The sequence below is a fragment of the Anopheles moucheti genome, chromosome 2 (genome assembly GCF_943734755.1).
Source record: "Anopheles moucheti chromosome 2, idAnoMoucSN_F20_07, whole genome shotgun sequence".
NCBI classification, from domain to species: Eukaryota; Metazoa; Arthropoda; class Insecta; order Diptera; family Culicidae; genus Anopheles; species Anopheles moucheti.
The window spans coordinates 15,355,042-15,370,575 of NC_069140.1; the positions used below are offsets into that span (position 1 = coordinate 15,355,042).

The window sequence follows — 15,534 nt, forward strand, 5'->3', positions numbered from 1 at the left end:
TCAAGTGAATGGAGAAACGCTTGCGAAATGGGTAATCCAAACTTATTCCTCATTATTTTTACCAATTTCTGGTTGATTTCTAACTAGAAAAGTAACATAAACCAAGATAAGCAACAGTCAGAAGAAAAACTTGTGCACCAAAACGTCATCGGCAATGTCCTGAACAGTTGCTTAGTGCAAAGGCGGTGCGACTGTGTTTTGTTGATGGAATGCAAAAAGTCTGTCGCATCGCGAAAATCAATCCGCACGCACAACAAAATCATTCTGTACAAATCGTTCGCTGGTGTAAAATTGCCCAGACGCGTTTGCGAATCGATTGTTTGTCGTTGGGATGAGGCAAATCGTTGCAGTTTAGTTCGTGTGCTTGCTCCGTGAGTGTACTTGGTGGTAGTGGTGGTAATCGCGACAGTCTTTCTGGAAGTGAAACAGATTTTAACCTTCGGCAAAACGTTGTCCGTTGCGATGCAATGGTTTGCAAACGATGGAATTAAGGCAACCCGGTCAGCCATCGTCATCACCGTCGTGCTCTTCATATCAAAGGCCACCCCCGGTCGGATCGAATCACCCGCCACCCGCTGACGGTGATGTGTTGTTGTTATCCCGATCCTGTCCAATCACAGTGCGCGTACGTAGGAAAAGTCTCGCGAATCTGCCCAGCATTCGCGAAAAGTTGAGTGCGATTTTTGGGATACAGCTGCAGGAAGTGCTACAGCATACCGATGAGCAGCAGTACCAACACCAGCAGTTCATCACCTTTCAAGTGCTGGACGAAACTTCCGGATGCCAGGTAGCAGTAGGCAGTGCTCTGAGCGGTTCCCTCGTATCCAGTGGCAACGGTGATCTAATCGGTCAAATACAGGTAATTTGCAAGAAAGCGCCAGCCAACCGTTGACAACCGGGAAGCGTAGTGTGATCGTGCGAAACGCAGCGACACTGTCGAGCGATCCGGAGTGATCGGAGATCTAGCGAAACTCGTTTTCGTCGCATTGTTTTACGCAGTTAGCATAAGCGCCCCAGCTTCACCTTCAACGGTTAGATGCCGCCAAGCAACGCGGGCAGTATGCAGCGGGGCAGAAGGCAGCTCACGCCAACGAAAGTACGTTCGCGATAGTTACGCAGCTGGTTTTCGCTGCTGTTAACGTTTTTCTAGCACCGAACCGGATCAGCACGGGTCAAATCAGATCAGGCACGTTGGGTGAGCTACGGTGAGGTTGCATAAATTCTATGTTATCGATCAATCGGTCGGTGTTTCAGCATGAAAAACAGGATTGGCTGTACGAAGAAATGGAAGGTATTGACTCACTCTATTAGAACTGACTATTGCTCCTAAACGGAATACAAGATAGAGTACGTGAAAATGTGATCGTACCAGTCTAACCAGACATCAGAAGTAAACAAGATAAACACATTAGCCCGGGGATGGTTCACCCGATAGGGCTTTCCCCAGTACGATGGCAACAGGCAATCAGTTAGCCAATTATGTCTTATCCACGGTTGGTTGGTCCTTGATAAGCTATCGATTACTTCCGCCATATCCGATTTAGGCCCGGTTTTGATCCATCGATCAAATCCGTACCGGTGTGGACGATGTGTGTGGGGCGTCCTCCCCAAGCCAGATGCTGAGGTTGCCAATTACCTGCAATTCAGTTAAAAATAGCTCACAATCAGTACTATTGCCATGTGGTTAATTGTTCGCCATTGTCTTTTTGTCATAAAACGAACCGGCCTGCCGTTTACAGTTATCATGCCGTTATCATGCCACTCCCTCACACTTCCTTTTTGGTAGCGGCACTTAATTTGGTTATCAGGGCGCTTCGTTTTCGTTTTGCGATCGTGCCCTAGCATCCCAGCGTCGTTATGGGGATCCATTGCTGATAAAGGTGGTGAATGCTGTTGGACGGACAGTTTATTCTTGGTCCCTTTTCGGAAGCAACCAGAATGGGGCGGATTTTTCGTTGTTGATGCATATGGGAGTGATGTGCGGCGCGGTATATAGGGTGCCACCTTGAGGATTGGATTTGCGTCATCACGCAAATCGCGAGCTACTCATCATGTTGCCGATTAAACTGCTCTTTGAACTGTGGACATTCCGCAATGGGATGGAATGGAAGCTTTGGAATTGTCTTAACTTTTGCCACGGATAGCATTCCATTGGAGTTCCATGCAAATCTTCTTCACCCGGAATACCGCGCGCAGGTCTAATGTTAGGAAGCGGGAGCTTATTATTCCACCAAGTCGCTCCACTATAATTACCAATCGATTATTATTCTTAACGGGTCTTTCGAGATCAAAAATCTAGAAGCTATTACTGTTTTGATCCGTTCGTATAGCAACCTGTACCTCCAGCAAGGCACGGCGGCGAACCCATTGATGATCGTGTGTTTTGTTGATCGTGCGGCAGTGTCGTCATTGGGCTAAATTTAGAACGTTATGCTGAAAGTGTCATACACCTTAACGTGTCTTGCAGGTTGTGATCGCTAGAATGTGTGAGAATCAGCAAGAACCAGCCGAAGCAAAAGAAAAGGAGCTAGTTCTTACCGGTTATCCCAAGGTTGAACCCTGTCCGCTGGCGTTCGCCAGCGTTATCCACCCGCTACGGGGGCACAGCAAATGCAGCTCTTGTTCCGTGCTGTCACTTTTAATGTCCAGTTTGTCGAAATGACAGCGAATGAGCTCCGGATGGCAGCGAACGGGTGCGGAAAGTAGGTCACGCAGAATACGAACACCGATGGTTGTGTTTATTGACATGCAGCGAACGTTTTATTCAATATTATTTCATTCTTACGATTCGGCAAGCAATTATTGTGCAGAATGCGATCGCGTAAAGCCGGTGATCATCGTAACATTTGCGCACAAGCCTCGCTTGTGTGGTTGTTTTCGATCGTTCGCTGCGCTCGTCAGAACAAACAGGCAAAGATGAGAAATCGAACCGGCGTACAGACACCGTACGGCCGAAAGATCGAGAGCCGCCAAATATATGCAAAAGCTGAAAGAAGATGGAAATCGAATAACGCGAGATGAAGGTGGACCGGTACGTGTATCCGCCGTGCCTGTGACCAGAACAGCGCGCCGAACATTGGCAGAACATTGGGTGAACGAAAAGGATGGATCGATCGACCCACAGCACAGACCGTGAGGGGGGCCAGATGAAGAGGTGGAAGAAGTTGAACGCTAAACGGATAATTTTCAGAGTCAGTCATCCAGCGACGACCAGGCAACAACCAACAACAGCCGCGACCGTCGTCGCCGCCGTCAACACCATCTTCCCTCCACCGGTCCAGGTCGATCGGACACATCCGGGTTTGAATTTGTGCAATAAACTAACCAACATTAGCAAACAGCACCGATCGCGCCCCGGTGTCGAAGTCGTGGATGGCCACTAACACACTCGCCCGTGTTCCGCATCCGATACGGTCGCGTTCGGGTTGGGATCGGGACTTTCGGTCCAAGACGCGCAATCTGACGTATTGCTGTAGCGCCAAACGGTAGATCAGCATGATTTGGATGATATGGTAACTGCCACAGGTTCGTACTATATTCGCCGCATCGGGCGTATTTGGAATGACGATCAGGTCAATGTATGGGAAATCCCTGCCCGTAACGTTCGCATCCCACACGCGCTACGCGCTTGGTAGCGAAAGAACGACATAACCATAAATGTTTCATGTCAATTTTTAAATATCTCTCGCTTGTCCAAGATTTGTTCAAACAGCAATTCATTTATGGATCAATCAGATGCATTCTGTGGATCGGAGTGAATTATACTCCAAACTTTTTTCGCTTTTTTCTAACCTGATCTTCTATTAACGGGTTTGTGACGGTTGAGGATCAGTTGTTTAAAGAGGATTTTTAATTTAATTTATTAATCCGAATTTATTTGACGATCCATTCGTCCAAGTCCTGTTTGGTAGAGTGTTTTTACCAAAGAAAGGTCGGTCTAGTTCCGGTCGCCATCATAATCCATTGTCACCCTACAATCCGGTGGTCTTGACCTGCTATTTCTGGATTTCCTTGACTTTAATTTGTCCGCCCCTGGGATAGTCACTTCTGTATCCGGGAAACGCTCCAGATGGGATGCAGATATTGATCCTTTCGTGTAAATAATAAGGTATCATAATAATTAATCTATTAACAGCTTCATCAATAACTGCAAAAACTCCACTAGTACACACGCAAACAGCGGCTTTCGGCAACGGATTAAAACGTGAATAATGTTGTAAAAGTGGTGTCTCTGGTGGTTGTTACCATCGTTAGATAACAGCAGCTTCAGTTTAAGTTGTTACGCATTACACCAGACACTTCTCGTGCCACGCTCATGATGGCCTCCAAAAAAAACCCCCCCAATTCCATGCGCTTTTGCTGTGCGCCATGACGTAGCCGGGACGCTCTCGTGTTTGGAGCTGTGGGAAGTAAACGCTGTGAATGTAAAACGAAAAACACCACCTACCACGCTGTGCGCCGAAGGTAGTATAGTAGCACAGACTGCATTGTCTTCGCAGGCTGCGGCGTGGTGGAAACCGGATATTATGCCGGATACGTTCGCAATTTTTAAGCAAGTTCTTCGTCGTCTTGGCTTAACGACCTATTAGGTCATGTCTGCTGAGTGCAGTGATTCTCGCTATGATGGGGCCGGTCTAGATCAAATTAGAATCATGGCCTTCAGGATATAGGAACGAACATCGTGGTATGAATCTTTGAAACATGAAACATCTTTTGAGAACATCAAACTTTGCTACGAGTTAATGATCGTGATCGCCTATCGTATAAAATCACGTCTTAATAAGATCGTACTTTAGTTTGTAGCTTATAGTCCGTCGTCCTACATTGGAATATTGGATCTCTCAGTATTACACATCTTAAGGCCAATTATAGAATTGTAGAAACAAAAGTTTACGATGGTTCTTGGCATTTTGGTAAATTAGCCAAGTTTGGCACTTAAGACTTCAACTGGAGCCATGATATCTTTTTATCTATTTGTAGAAACCCCCATCGTAGCATCACTCAATCAACCGAATATCGTTGGAAAATCCACTACGTCAAATATTGGGACTTTCAGTATCTGATTGCGCCTAAAGACCAGTGTTTGTAATTGCCTAAATGCATCCAGTTCGCCTGCCTTCACATCAACGGCCACTTCCGGTTAGTGCAAAGATCGAATCTATTTGTCAAGTCAGTGAAACAACTGGCGGCGGCCTGCCTGGAGCGAGTGGAGAAAAAAAAAGCCGGATATAATGGGAACTCCCGCGTAGGGTAGGAATACCCCAATCGCATTTCGTTGGTCCAGCACGCGAAGGGAACGACGACAGTGGTGTGTGTAGTAGACGGTGGAGGGTGGCACTTTCACTCACGCTGAAGTTGTCGCGTATGCCGCACGATGGCAGAAAGCATTCAAACCCCGACCGATAAACGAATGCCGCGCAAAGGGGTTGAGTGGTTGGTGGTGATCATGCATTCCTTCTGCACACCCGCCTGGGCCGCCGCACATCTGCTATCTTCCGGTAGAGGTGAGCTTTCGGCGGGTGTTTGAAATCCGGATGTGAAAATACAAGGCCCTGCCCTGCTGCTCTACTGCCGGTTGTGATGTATTCGTAGCTGGTGGTACTATACTATCACGTTAACGTAAAATCCGGTTGTCGACGGTTGAACCCCGAAACGGTGGATGGAACCCTTTCAGCTGATGATACGATGTGCAATTGCTACCTATGTAGCTACCTAGCCACAGAGATCCGGATAGATAGGACGCAAATTGGACAAACATCCGAGGCACTTTTGCTGACATGCAACAGAACACACCTTCGAAATGGGAGATAATGCAATGATTGATAAAGGCGTATCTTATCGCGCCATCGGCAGAATTCACATCAGATGGGATATTGAGTAATGTCCCACAGCTGATCCGGTACGCCGGTGACCGATTGTTCCCCGCAGAACTGCGGACGCGTCGGTCCTGACGGCATACGGAGTGCGACATTTGAGTGGAGTCCCCCTCACGTTTACTTATGTAATTAATGTGCACTAGGTACCGGGGTCGATTCGATTCCGGATCTGTCGTTGATTATCCATAAACACTGGTTCTCATGAAGATGGTTAGCAAGTGTTGTGTACTTCACCGGTGCACACACGCTCAATACACACCTACACAAACGAAGATGAGAGCACTGGGAGCGCTGAAGGTAACGTGAAGTCAAACGGCGGGCCTATTAACTCCATCTTTCGCCTGCTCCGGTGGCAGAAGCTTCGATCTTTCCTTCGGCTCCGGTTGGTTCGGCAGGCCGCCAGAGAAAGAGAAAGCGTTTTCCCTCCCCCCTACCGTATCGGTCGGGGAAAAGTCCACCAGCGAACTGCAACAGCTGCCGTTACGGACCCCAAGGTCCGGGAGAAAACATTTCGTTTGCTTACCACCGGCCCCGTTCGCCTACCGCTGCCTGTTGTGTTTTTGATGCCCCCCGTCGCCAATCGGAAAACGAAACGTATCGAACGAGGGATGAAGGAAAGAGAATGGTAACCGTGATGGCAACGGAATGGCAAATTGTTTCTGTGGTGGCTTCAAGCTAACCCAGGCGGATGTTTGTTGGCCGGTTTGCACCCATACAAATGTACATATTCACACCGCTCGCACACCCACCCACCAAGGCCAACGTCTCCTTTGGGGATGGCATCGTAGCGTCAACTCGAAAAAGCTCATCTTCATAGCCGGATCCGGAAGATCCCTACGAGAAATGTTTTTTGCAGGATTTGTGAAAAAATATTTAACAACTCCATGCAGTAACGTATCTTTCGAAAAGAGTAATTTGAACGAATCATTAGCGAGGAGTCATACAAATCAGGATTCGGCATCCAAAAGATTGCATGGATCCTCAATAATTCATTATTAATTCTTAAAGATAAATGAATGCTCAAAGCTGTTAAACTTTCATCAAACAGAAAACTTTAAACAAATGCAATTTTGGAATTTGTTTCGTGAATTATTGCATCACTTAATAATGTTTTTTGAAGATTCATACAGCTTTAGAATAGAAATTCAAGCTTATTAATACAGTTCAACGAATCATTCAACGCCAATGAGATTCTGTTAGAAACCAGCTTTTCAATTGCGGATCTAACGATCCGCTCGGAGATTCTCTCTCGCTATCTTCAATGAATGCCCACTTTTACGTGATCTTCGAAACGACGAAGACGACGCTGAATTTCTTCGCTGCATCCTTCATTTGACGAGTGCGAAGATGGGAAACAATGGCAAAGATGTTCCCATGAGGGCGCGCTTGGAAGAATGAATTCCGACGAGATTTGCATCACCCCCACCGGTAGCAACCGCGGGTGGGTGTTCCTGCAGGGGGTGGAGAGGTGATCCGCGCACTAATCGCGTTCAACTTCTCTATCTCGCCTGCGCGTTTCTCTTTTTTTTTTGTTTCAAGCTGCGATTGTACTCCGGGGAAGTTGTCTGCGATACTTCGAAGGTTCGAAAGCATCGCCAAATCGCTTTCGTCCTCCATCGGTGCTCCGATCTGGGCAGGAGAGGGTCTGATGGGGATCACCCTAGCCATGCCTCACCCTAATACCGGGGGAAGAGCTCTGTTCTTTGTCTCCATCTCTTTTCCCTCCATTTCGGTACAGGTGTGAGAACCTGGCCGATCTGGGTTGGAACAAACTCGCGGGCTGGAGGATGAAGGGTGCTAGTGGCGGTGGTGGCGTTGCTATCTTTCACATCACGCAAAATAATCCACAACAACAACCTGCGCGCAAGGTGAATCGCGCGCATGCGTCGTCGTCGTCGTCGAGAAGATCCGCAAACGTCGCTTCTTCACTATCGCGCGTCATTGTTGTGGTGGTTGTGGTCGGATTTTTCGTTCTGCCCTCTGACGAAGCGCCGGACATTGGTACGCGCACCCGCGGGTTTGTTTCCTCTCTATTTTGCGTGTGGAGGGTGGTCTCTCTCTCCTGCTTTTCATTCACGCTCTCTGTGCCAACTGTTGGGGGTTGGTTTGTTGCTTCGCTGACAAATACGCTGGGGATCTCTCCCATCATTTTTTTTTTGTTGTTTGGAGGGTTGTTGATTCACACCCATACGCACACGAGACCCCACACGAGAAGCGGTCGTCGCGAGATCGCTTTACGCTGCCCAACAGTTGGAGCTTTCGCGAGCTGACCCTTTCGAGTCCTTCGTCATTGCCACCCCATTTGACGTGACATACTCTCACACACAATCAGCATGGCCTACGTGAACCCACCTCAAGAGAAAAGAGAGACTTGCGCTTCTCTAAACATCCCCTTAGACACCCGACCCACCCTTCCCCTTCTCCTACACGATCCGCTTCGTCCGGGTGGGTTCACCGATCCGATTGATGGTGGGGGTTGGTCTCGCTATTGGGTCTCGCGATGTTGTTGGGCCGCGAGAAATCGGAATTAAAATTTTGCTACGTCAAATGGATGGAAAACAGTTGTAGTCCACCGCTCAAGAGGAGCTGATCGTGCGTACGCGAGTGGAGGATCGCAATTTGTGTATGTGTGCCTTTGACGAAACGCCGCTTGTTGTGGTTCGTTTCTGTGTGACACTGAAATCAAGCCAGTTTGCCATTTTGCCAACGTCGTCGTCGTCGCCGTCGGTGGTCGGTTCCGGATCTGGCAATACACGCGAGTGTGTGCTCGGGGTTTTGCGCTGTGGTCACCGTGTTCACACTTGATTTTATAACCATCCGCAATCCGCAAAGCAAATTGCGGACGTAGGGATTAGTGCCGCGCCAAAATCAACAACGGCGTTTGTTCATTACCCCGCAGTGGCATCGCGAGCCATCGCGTGTGTCTGTCCGTACAGCAACGCTCGTACGAGTGCACGTGTACCGAAAGAGGATGTTTACTTGACGATCCGCGAATAATGTGTGTGTGTGTGCGTGAGTGGTTGAGAAGAGCTGATCATTGATGTGCTCCGGTGGAGAAAGAGAGTCATCAAGAAGGGAAGAAACGTATCGATCGCGGATGTGATCCGCGGTTCGTTGCTCGCGGTTGAAGCTGAGTGTGGAGTTCGTTCGTTCCCTCTGGTGGTGTAGCACCTAGATAAGTGCGAATAAATCGGATCGGTGTCCATTTCGGTGGAGTTTCGTCCTGAGTTCGGTGCGATTGCTTTGCGTTTCTTCGGGCACCTTCGCTGTCCCGCCGGTTGAGGTGTTTTCCGATCGTCACGATCGATCGATTTGCTGACGTCACGTTGCTGCGGCGCATAAGTGAATCGCGCTCGAAGTTTGGAGCGAGGGCAAGAAAAAGCACCATCGCTTCCGATCACGAGTTCCAGCACGACCAACCCACGAAAGGGGAAGTTGCGTATGCCGCCCCCTCCGGTGTATGCGAACACTAGCGAGAGCGATCGGACCAGGTGATCGGACGGACCCGTCTGGCGTGACGTCACTTGAATTTCGTACATTCCCGTCACTAAAATCCGGGTTCTCTGACATCTCCGTCTCGCCTTGCGGGACGATTGAAGGCAAAGGGCCTAAAAAAAACGTGTATCTGTGATTTGAACCAGACAACGGGATTAAACTATCATTCACGAATTCGTACGCGTGACATAAAGGGCATACACATCCGTGTTCGACGACGACACCTGCTCGCTAGCGACGTTGCAGCAAGATCTACTCCAGCGTGTAGAAGTGTGTCTGTGTGTGTGTGTGTGTGTGTGTATGTGTGTGCAAAAATAATCAATGAAAGAAGCACATCCTTCACTTTGCTTCAGAGGTGATCATTCATAACATTAATGTGCCGTCATAAGCCGTCGTTGTTCTACAGGCGTGCACGAACCAGTTCCTAATATCTTACAAACCAGTCCTAATATCTCCGCGAACTCTATCCCACGGCAAGTAGCGCCGACAGTACCATCAGAGTCGCAACCATGCTCATCACCACGAATTTCAATCAGAAGGTAATTGATTAATTAATGTTTTTTTTTTATTGCTGGCATCTCGGTGTAAATGGCTCAGATATTTCCAAGTGGCTGTGGTTTGATGGATGTAATTAATACGAATTCACCTCGTAATGCTTGAATCACTGTCGGCCGATCGGCGCACAGAATCGCACAGTTGCAGCAGAAAAGCGCGAGTCGTGTAAAAGCGCCTAATGTAGACGATCGGTTATGGTAGAGTGCTAAAGAAAACATAAGAAGGTGACGCACAATGTTGTACCTTCAGGTGTCATTCATCCGTCCGTCTACATCCGGTTCACGGCGGGACGGCGTTTTCAAGTGCTGATACGTTTGTGAGCGGAAACAGACATACGCAACAGACAACATGTTGTTAGCCGAAGTATTGAAACTGGACGGAATGTCTGGAACGTCGTTGAAAATGTCCTCGAATTTGCTCTCTGAATTGCATTCAAATCAATTTTATGCCGGCAGCTATTGTTTTAACGCGTGGAATGAATTGTAATGTGATGAAAAAATGCGCCCGTATCAAATAACGCGACGCAATTGGTAATAGAGCTCTTTTCTTATCTATGTTTTTTCAGCAATTTATTGACTCACTATGTACGAACGAGGCCGAAGATTCCAGCTACGATAGCGACTGCGACGGTGAGGATCTCTCCCACGAGCAGGTGTCCCGCACGACGAGCGATACACTGGGGCAAGAATTTGCCGAGTACATAAGCGTGGGCACTGGCCCAAGTACCGGACATCATCAGCAACATGGCAAAGACGTCTCGCCGGGTGCCAATCCGCTCGCATCCACGATCACACCCCTGCCCGAACACTCGCCGGGCTATCAGCAGCGTGTGGAATTTGCGCTGAAGCTCGGCTACACCGAAAAGCTGGTGCAGGCAGCCCTGCAAAGGCTGGGACCCAATCCGGCCCAGAACGAGCTGCTGGCCGAACTGATCAAGCTGGGATCACAGCCCGGCGCTAAATGTGGCAGCGAATTTACGGTCGATCACGGGCATCATGGAATGGGTGACTCCGGTGGGCTCGGACTTTCCGCAGAACTGACGGCCTCGGTGACCGGTCCCGGTGGGCCCTCCTCGTCGTCGATGGTGAACGAAGAATCTCTACGTCCGATCGTGATAGACGGGAGCAATGTAGCGATGAGCCACGGTAACAAGGAGATGTTTTCCTGTCGCGGTATACGGCTGTGCGTGGACTGGTTCAAGAACCGGGGCCACAAGGACATTACCGTGTTTGTGCCGAAGTGGCGCAAGGAAAGCTCCAGACCGGACAATCCCGTCAAGGATGGCGAGATATTGAACGAGTTGGAGAAGGAGCGTATGCTAGTATTTACACCTTCCCGATTAGTCGGCGGCAAACGGATGGTGTGCTACGACGATCGATACATTTTAAAGGTACGGGGAGTCGGAGGGTTTGAGGGTCTTCCTACTGCGAATGGTGAAATAATGCGTTTTCGTTTGTTTTTTTTTTTCTTTCTCCAGCTCGCAGCCGATAACGATGGAATCGTCGTATCGAATGATAACTATCGCGATCTGGTGCAGGAGAGCTCCGAGTTCAAGAAGGTCGTCGAAGAGCGGGTACTGATGTATTCGTTCGTGAACGATCGCTTCATGCCACCGGATGATCCGCTCGGTCGTTCCGGGCCCACGCTGGACAACTTTCTGCGTGTGCAGCCGCGCAAAGGGGACCCACCTCCGCCCTGTCCGTACGGCAAGAAGTGTACCTATGGGAATAAGTGCAAATTCTACCATCCGGAACGGGGCAGCCTACCGCACAAGTCCGTCACGGAGCGACTTTCCGAGTATGCAGCGCGACATCTTCAAGCACGCAGCGGACACGACCCATCGGGGGGTGTTGCTGCTGGGTCCGGGGGGTGTGGTACTGGTGGTCGCAATGCAGTGCAGGGGAAGTCACTCAGTGTTCCGCTGAGCAACAGCAGCAACGAGACTAGTCCAATCAATGATAAACGGAAAGCATTATGTAAGTGATCATTTGTTAGACCAGCGCTGACGTCAATCGGGAAATGAGGTACTGCCAAAAAATATATATTACCACAACACCAAGCTAGTTAGTACCGGTCTAGGGCAAACAAACGGCGACAGCTGGTGTAAAATGGTGAAATGGTATTATATCTTTATTTGCATTACGCTCAACGATAGGCGCCCGTTCCAGTATTCATTTGATCGATTCAAAACAAAATGTAAACACTGTTTTGTTCCTTTTTTTTGCCCTGTTTAGGTCGCACAAGATCAAACGTACCTTCGGAAAGCGCAAATACCCCGTACGGAGGAGGAGGCATGACACATGCTCACGGTGGACATTCGGACTTGTTGCCAATTCCCCATGGCGTGCAGCATCCAGTCGTACGTCAGCAGCAGCAACCACCGCCACCTCCAACACAGCAATTGTCTTTCCATGCTCCGCCAGTGCCAGTGGCCAGTAATCGAGCCCTTCCGTGGGATCTTTCCCCTCAACAACAGCAACAGCAGCAGCTTCATCAACATGCCAGTATGGTGGACGTGCAGCAGATATTTCCCAAATCTCATAGTATAGAAAATATATCTAAGGAACCGTACGGTGGCGGTCATCATGCCGGACTCCATCATGGCGGTTGCTACGGCGCTCAGCCACTCTGGCCCCGGCAGCAGCCTCCGTCCCAACAGTCCCCTCAGTCGGTATCAGGGACAGGTGGAGGAGGAGCAGGTGGTGCCGGTGGAGGCGGAGGGCAAGTAGTTCCACCTCCGTTGGACCAGAGCGATCCAAATGGGCTGGTGGACAGTGTGAATCTGCATCGGAAGCTACAGCGTCAGCTCACCCTCAACCCGGCTGGCTGTGATCCTCGAATATATCAAATGCAAAGGCTTCAGCAGCAAACGTCCCAGCAGCACAATCCCCCGCCACAAACCGCTTCCCAGCAACAGCTGTCACCGCACCGACCATTGGCCCCTTCCCTTAGTGGTGGAACCCGTCCTTCTCCACCTACCCAGTGGGAACTTCATCAGGTAAGTGATACAGAACAAATAATGGAACAATCGCTCAGTCAATGACTTTTTTCCTTGGCTTTTCTAGCATGTCACTCGTATTGCTTCGGCCCCTGATTCCACTCGGCCCTGGGGCCACAATGGACCACCGCCTGCTTCATCCTCGGAACCGCATATCAACCTCGGATGGTCGCCTAGCCCGGGTCAGGGTGGTCCTGCGTCAGCACTACAGCAGCAACATCATCAGCAACAGCAGCAGGACCGTTGTCGGTTGCATTACCACCTGGCCAGTATCTTCCCGGAAGATCAAGTACAAACCGTCATGCAGATGTACCCGGACGAGACGAATCCGCAGAAAATATGTGCCGCTATTCTGGCCATGTATCAAAAGATGTAAAGAATGCACGGAAGCACACGAGACCGTGCTGTTGGATGAATACGCCAAGGGCAGGACGAGTAGTTGAGCTTCCCTCGAACTGCTTTATCCGGAACCCACGCAATACTCAAAACACTCCGTAATGTTAAGCACATGTATTCATTATTTCTCTCTCTCTCTTTCTCTCTCTTGGAGATACACAATCACACATCCACTTACCACGTCACCATCCCGCGTTACATGGGATGGGGTCGTTCAAAGCCCTACTTATCCCGCACTATTTTACGACTGCAATTATCCTTATCAAGTAGGTAATATTATTATTTTATCTTAATTATTGAGCAACCGTTTGGTTGCCTCTTTCCGAGAAACGTCATTATGGCGTGAAGCGTGACTGCACAACGCAGCAGGATTGCGTTGTCTGTGTAAAAGTTGTCAGTTATTGTGCCGGAGCCAGTGGGCAGATACGAAAGGACATCAAGGTTTGAAATTTAAGGTGGATAGCAGCGCTTTCATCTCTGTGTGAACACAGAAACCGAGAAGCTTTGCAATGGGCAAGTGGCAAGAAAAAGGAAACATCCGGGTGAGCGTATAATCTCAAAAGATTTATTTTTAAACAGTTCATCCGTTGTCGTAGACAACGGGTAGCACTCTTCCATAGTTACTTCCTGCAACGTGTCGAAAGATATCGACGAAACATACAAGGTGCGCGTTACAGCAGTGCGGAATATTTAAATTGATAAGACGATAACGAAAGGATCAAGAGGGATAGAAGAAAGGAAAGGGGGACACAGCAAGAGCGGGAAAGGGAATAGACGCAAGAGGCGTGCAGGAGAATAGGCTTTGTTGTACAAAGGAAAATACATCTTGAAATCTATTACATCTTTTTACTACGCTACAATCTGTTAAAAACGAACAAAAATCCCATCTATTTACTCACTTTTCCTGTTCCAAACATACGCACACACACACACACTCATACTACTAGTGGTTTGCAATACGATGACACACGAGGTAAGATACAGAAGAAAGGAGAATGGTGTCCTTAGAGCGAGATACAAAAAAAAACTAAGCTACTAGATTATTACATCTAACGCGAGTACTCAGAAGCGTCCATGTGTATTTACTTCATATTGGAGTATGTGTTTTTTTTCCTTTTGTTGTGTACGAAAAGGATATAAGACCACCTCAGGAGGCACGCTCTTTCCATTGCTTCCCTGTGAAGTTGTTTTTTTTTTAATCGTAAAAAATCTTCCAACCGTGTATGCAAACAACAGTATTCCGATCCGATTGTTTTTGTTTTATTTTTATATTACTGTCACACTACGAAATACTAAAAGATGTAGCAGTACTAAAAGAAATCTCTCATTTCCTACTTTTACGTTTATTTTATTGTGTTTTTATTTTGCCAATAAAACGAATACGAGTTAAGAAAAAGATGATAGAAGGAATACACATGGTGGATTTAACGTCTATTTCGTTCATTTGTTTATGGTTACACACGCATAATGTGTACTTTTAAGAGAAAGTTGTACAGAAATGGGGTATAGTACAGAAAAGCATTAATACGTTCAGCGCCGCATCTCCCAAATTTAGGTGATGCTCTTTGGAAATCGCCCTAAACGATTTTAACACGGTGTTAAAAGGCTTAAGCAACACATTCGGGGGCAGGGAATATACAAAATTGTCGAACACAACGGTAGAAAGTCATCTACAGCATAAAGTTAACAGTCGCGCGGGCACGGGAACCGATTCATGTTGTGGTTTTGATTTGTTTTACTTTTGGAGTTGCTTGCTGGTGGGTGCAAAGTATTAAAAACAATAAAAATGATCCGACAAACTGTATTCTGCAGAATGAATCTTTGTGTAGCTGTATGTATCTTTAATACATTCGTATGAATATCACAAGAACCATTTAAAAATTCTTTCCGTAAAGCGAAAACTCAGAACACCTGGTATGCGCTAATGCCGTGCGTTGTAAATTCTTTATTGTTTATTCAAAATCATAAAACCACACTCACATATATTAAAAATAATGCACACACGAAAAGCTTACGTTACAACTGAAAATTCAGATAGCCTTAGGAAACGATAAAGTATTAAGACAACCAGGATGCAAACTAATGCCATAATTTTTGCTTCATATTTTCGATTATTTTATTATACCTTTCGGTCAGTATCCCTTCTGTTTATTGCTATACCAACATGCCACCGACATGATGTTCAAGCACACGTGGTGGCCCGGTTACACGCAT

The 15,534-nt window shown here is 47.9% G+C and overlaps 1 protein-coding gene across 1 annotated transcript; it reads left to right on the plus strand.

The window, feature by feature from the left end:
* Positions 1 to 212: 212 nt before the first annotated feature.
* Positions 213 to 15,110, plus strand: LOC128297414 (probable ribonuclease ZC3H12B). Its single transcript, XM_053033044.1, has 5 exons — positions 213 to 859; positions 10,492 to 11,316; positions 11,404 to 11,902; positions 12,161 to 12,924; positions 12,992 to 15,110. Exons 1-5 carry the CDS (start codon positions 482 to 484, stop codon positions 13,298 to 13,300), a joined length of 2,775 nt encoding a protein of 924 aa, XP_052889004.1. The 5' UTR covers positions 213 to 481; the 3' UTR covers positions 13,301 to 15,110.
* Positions 15,111 to 15,534: the final 424 nt, after the last annotated feature.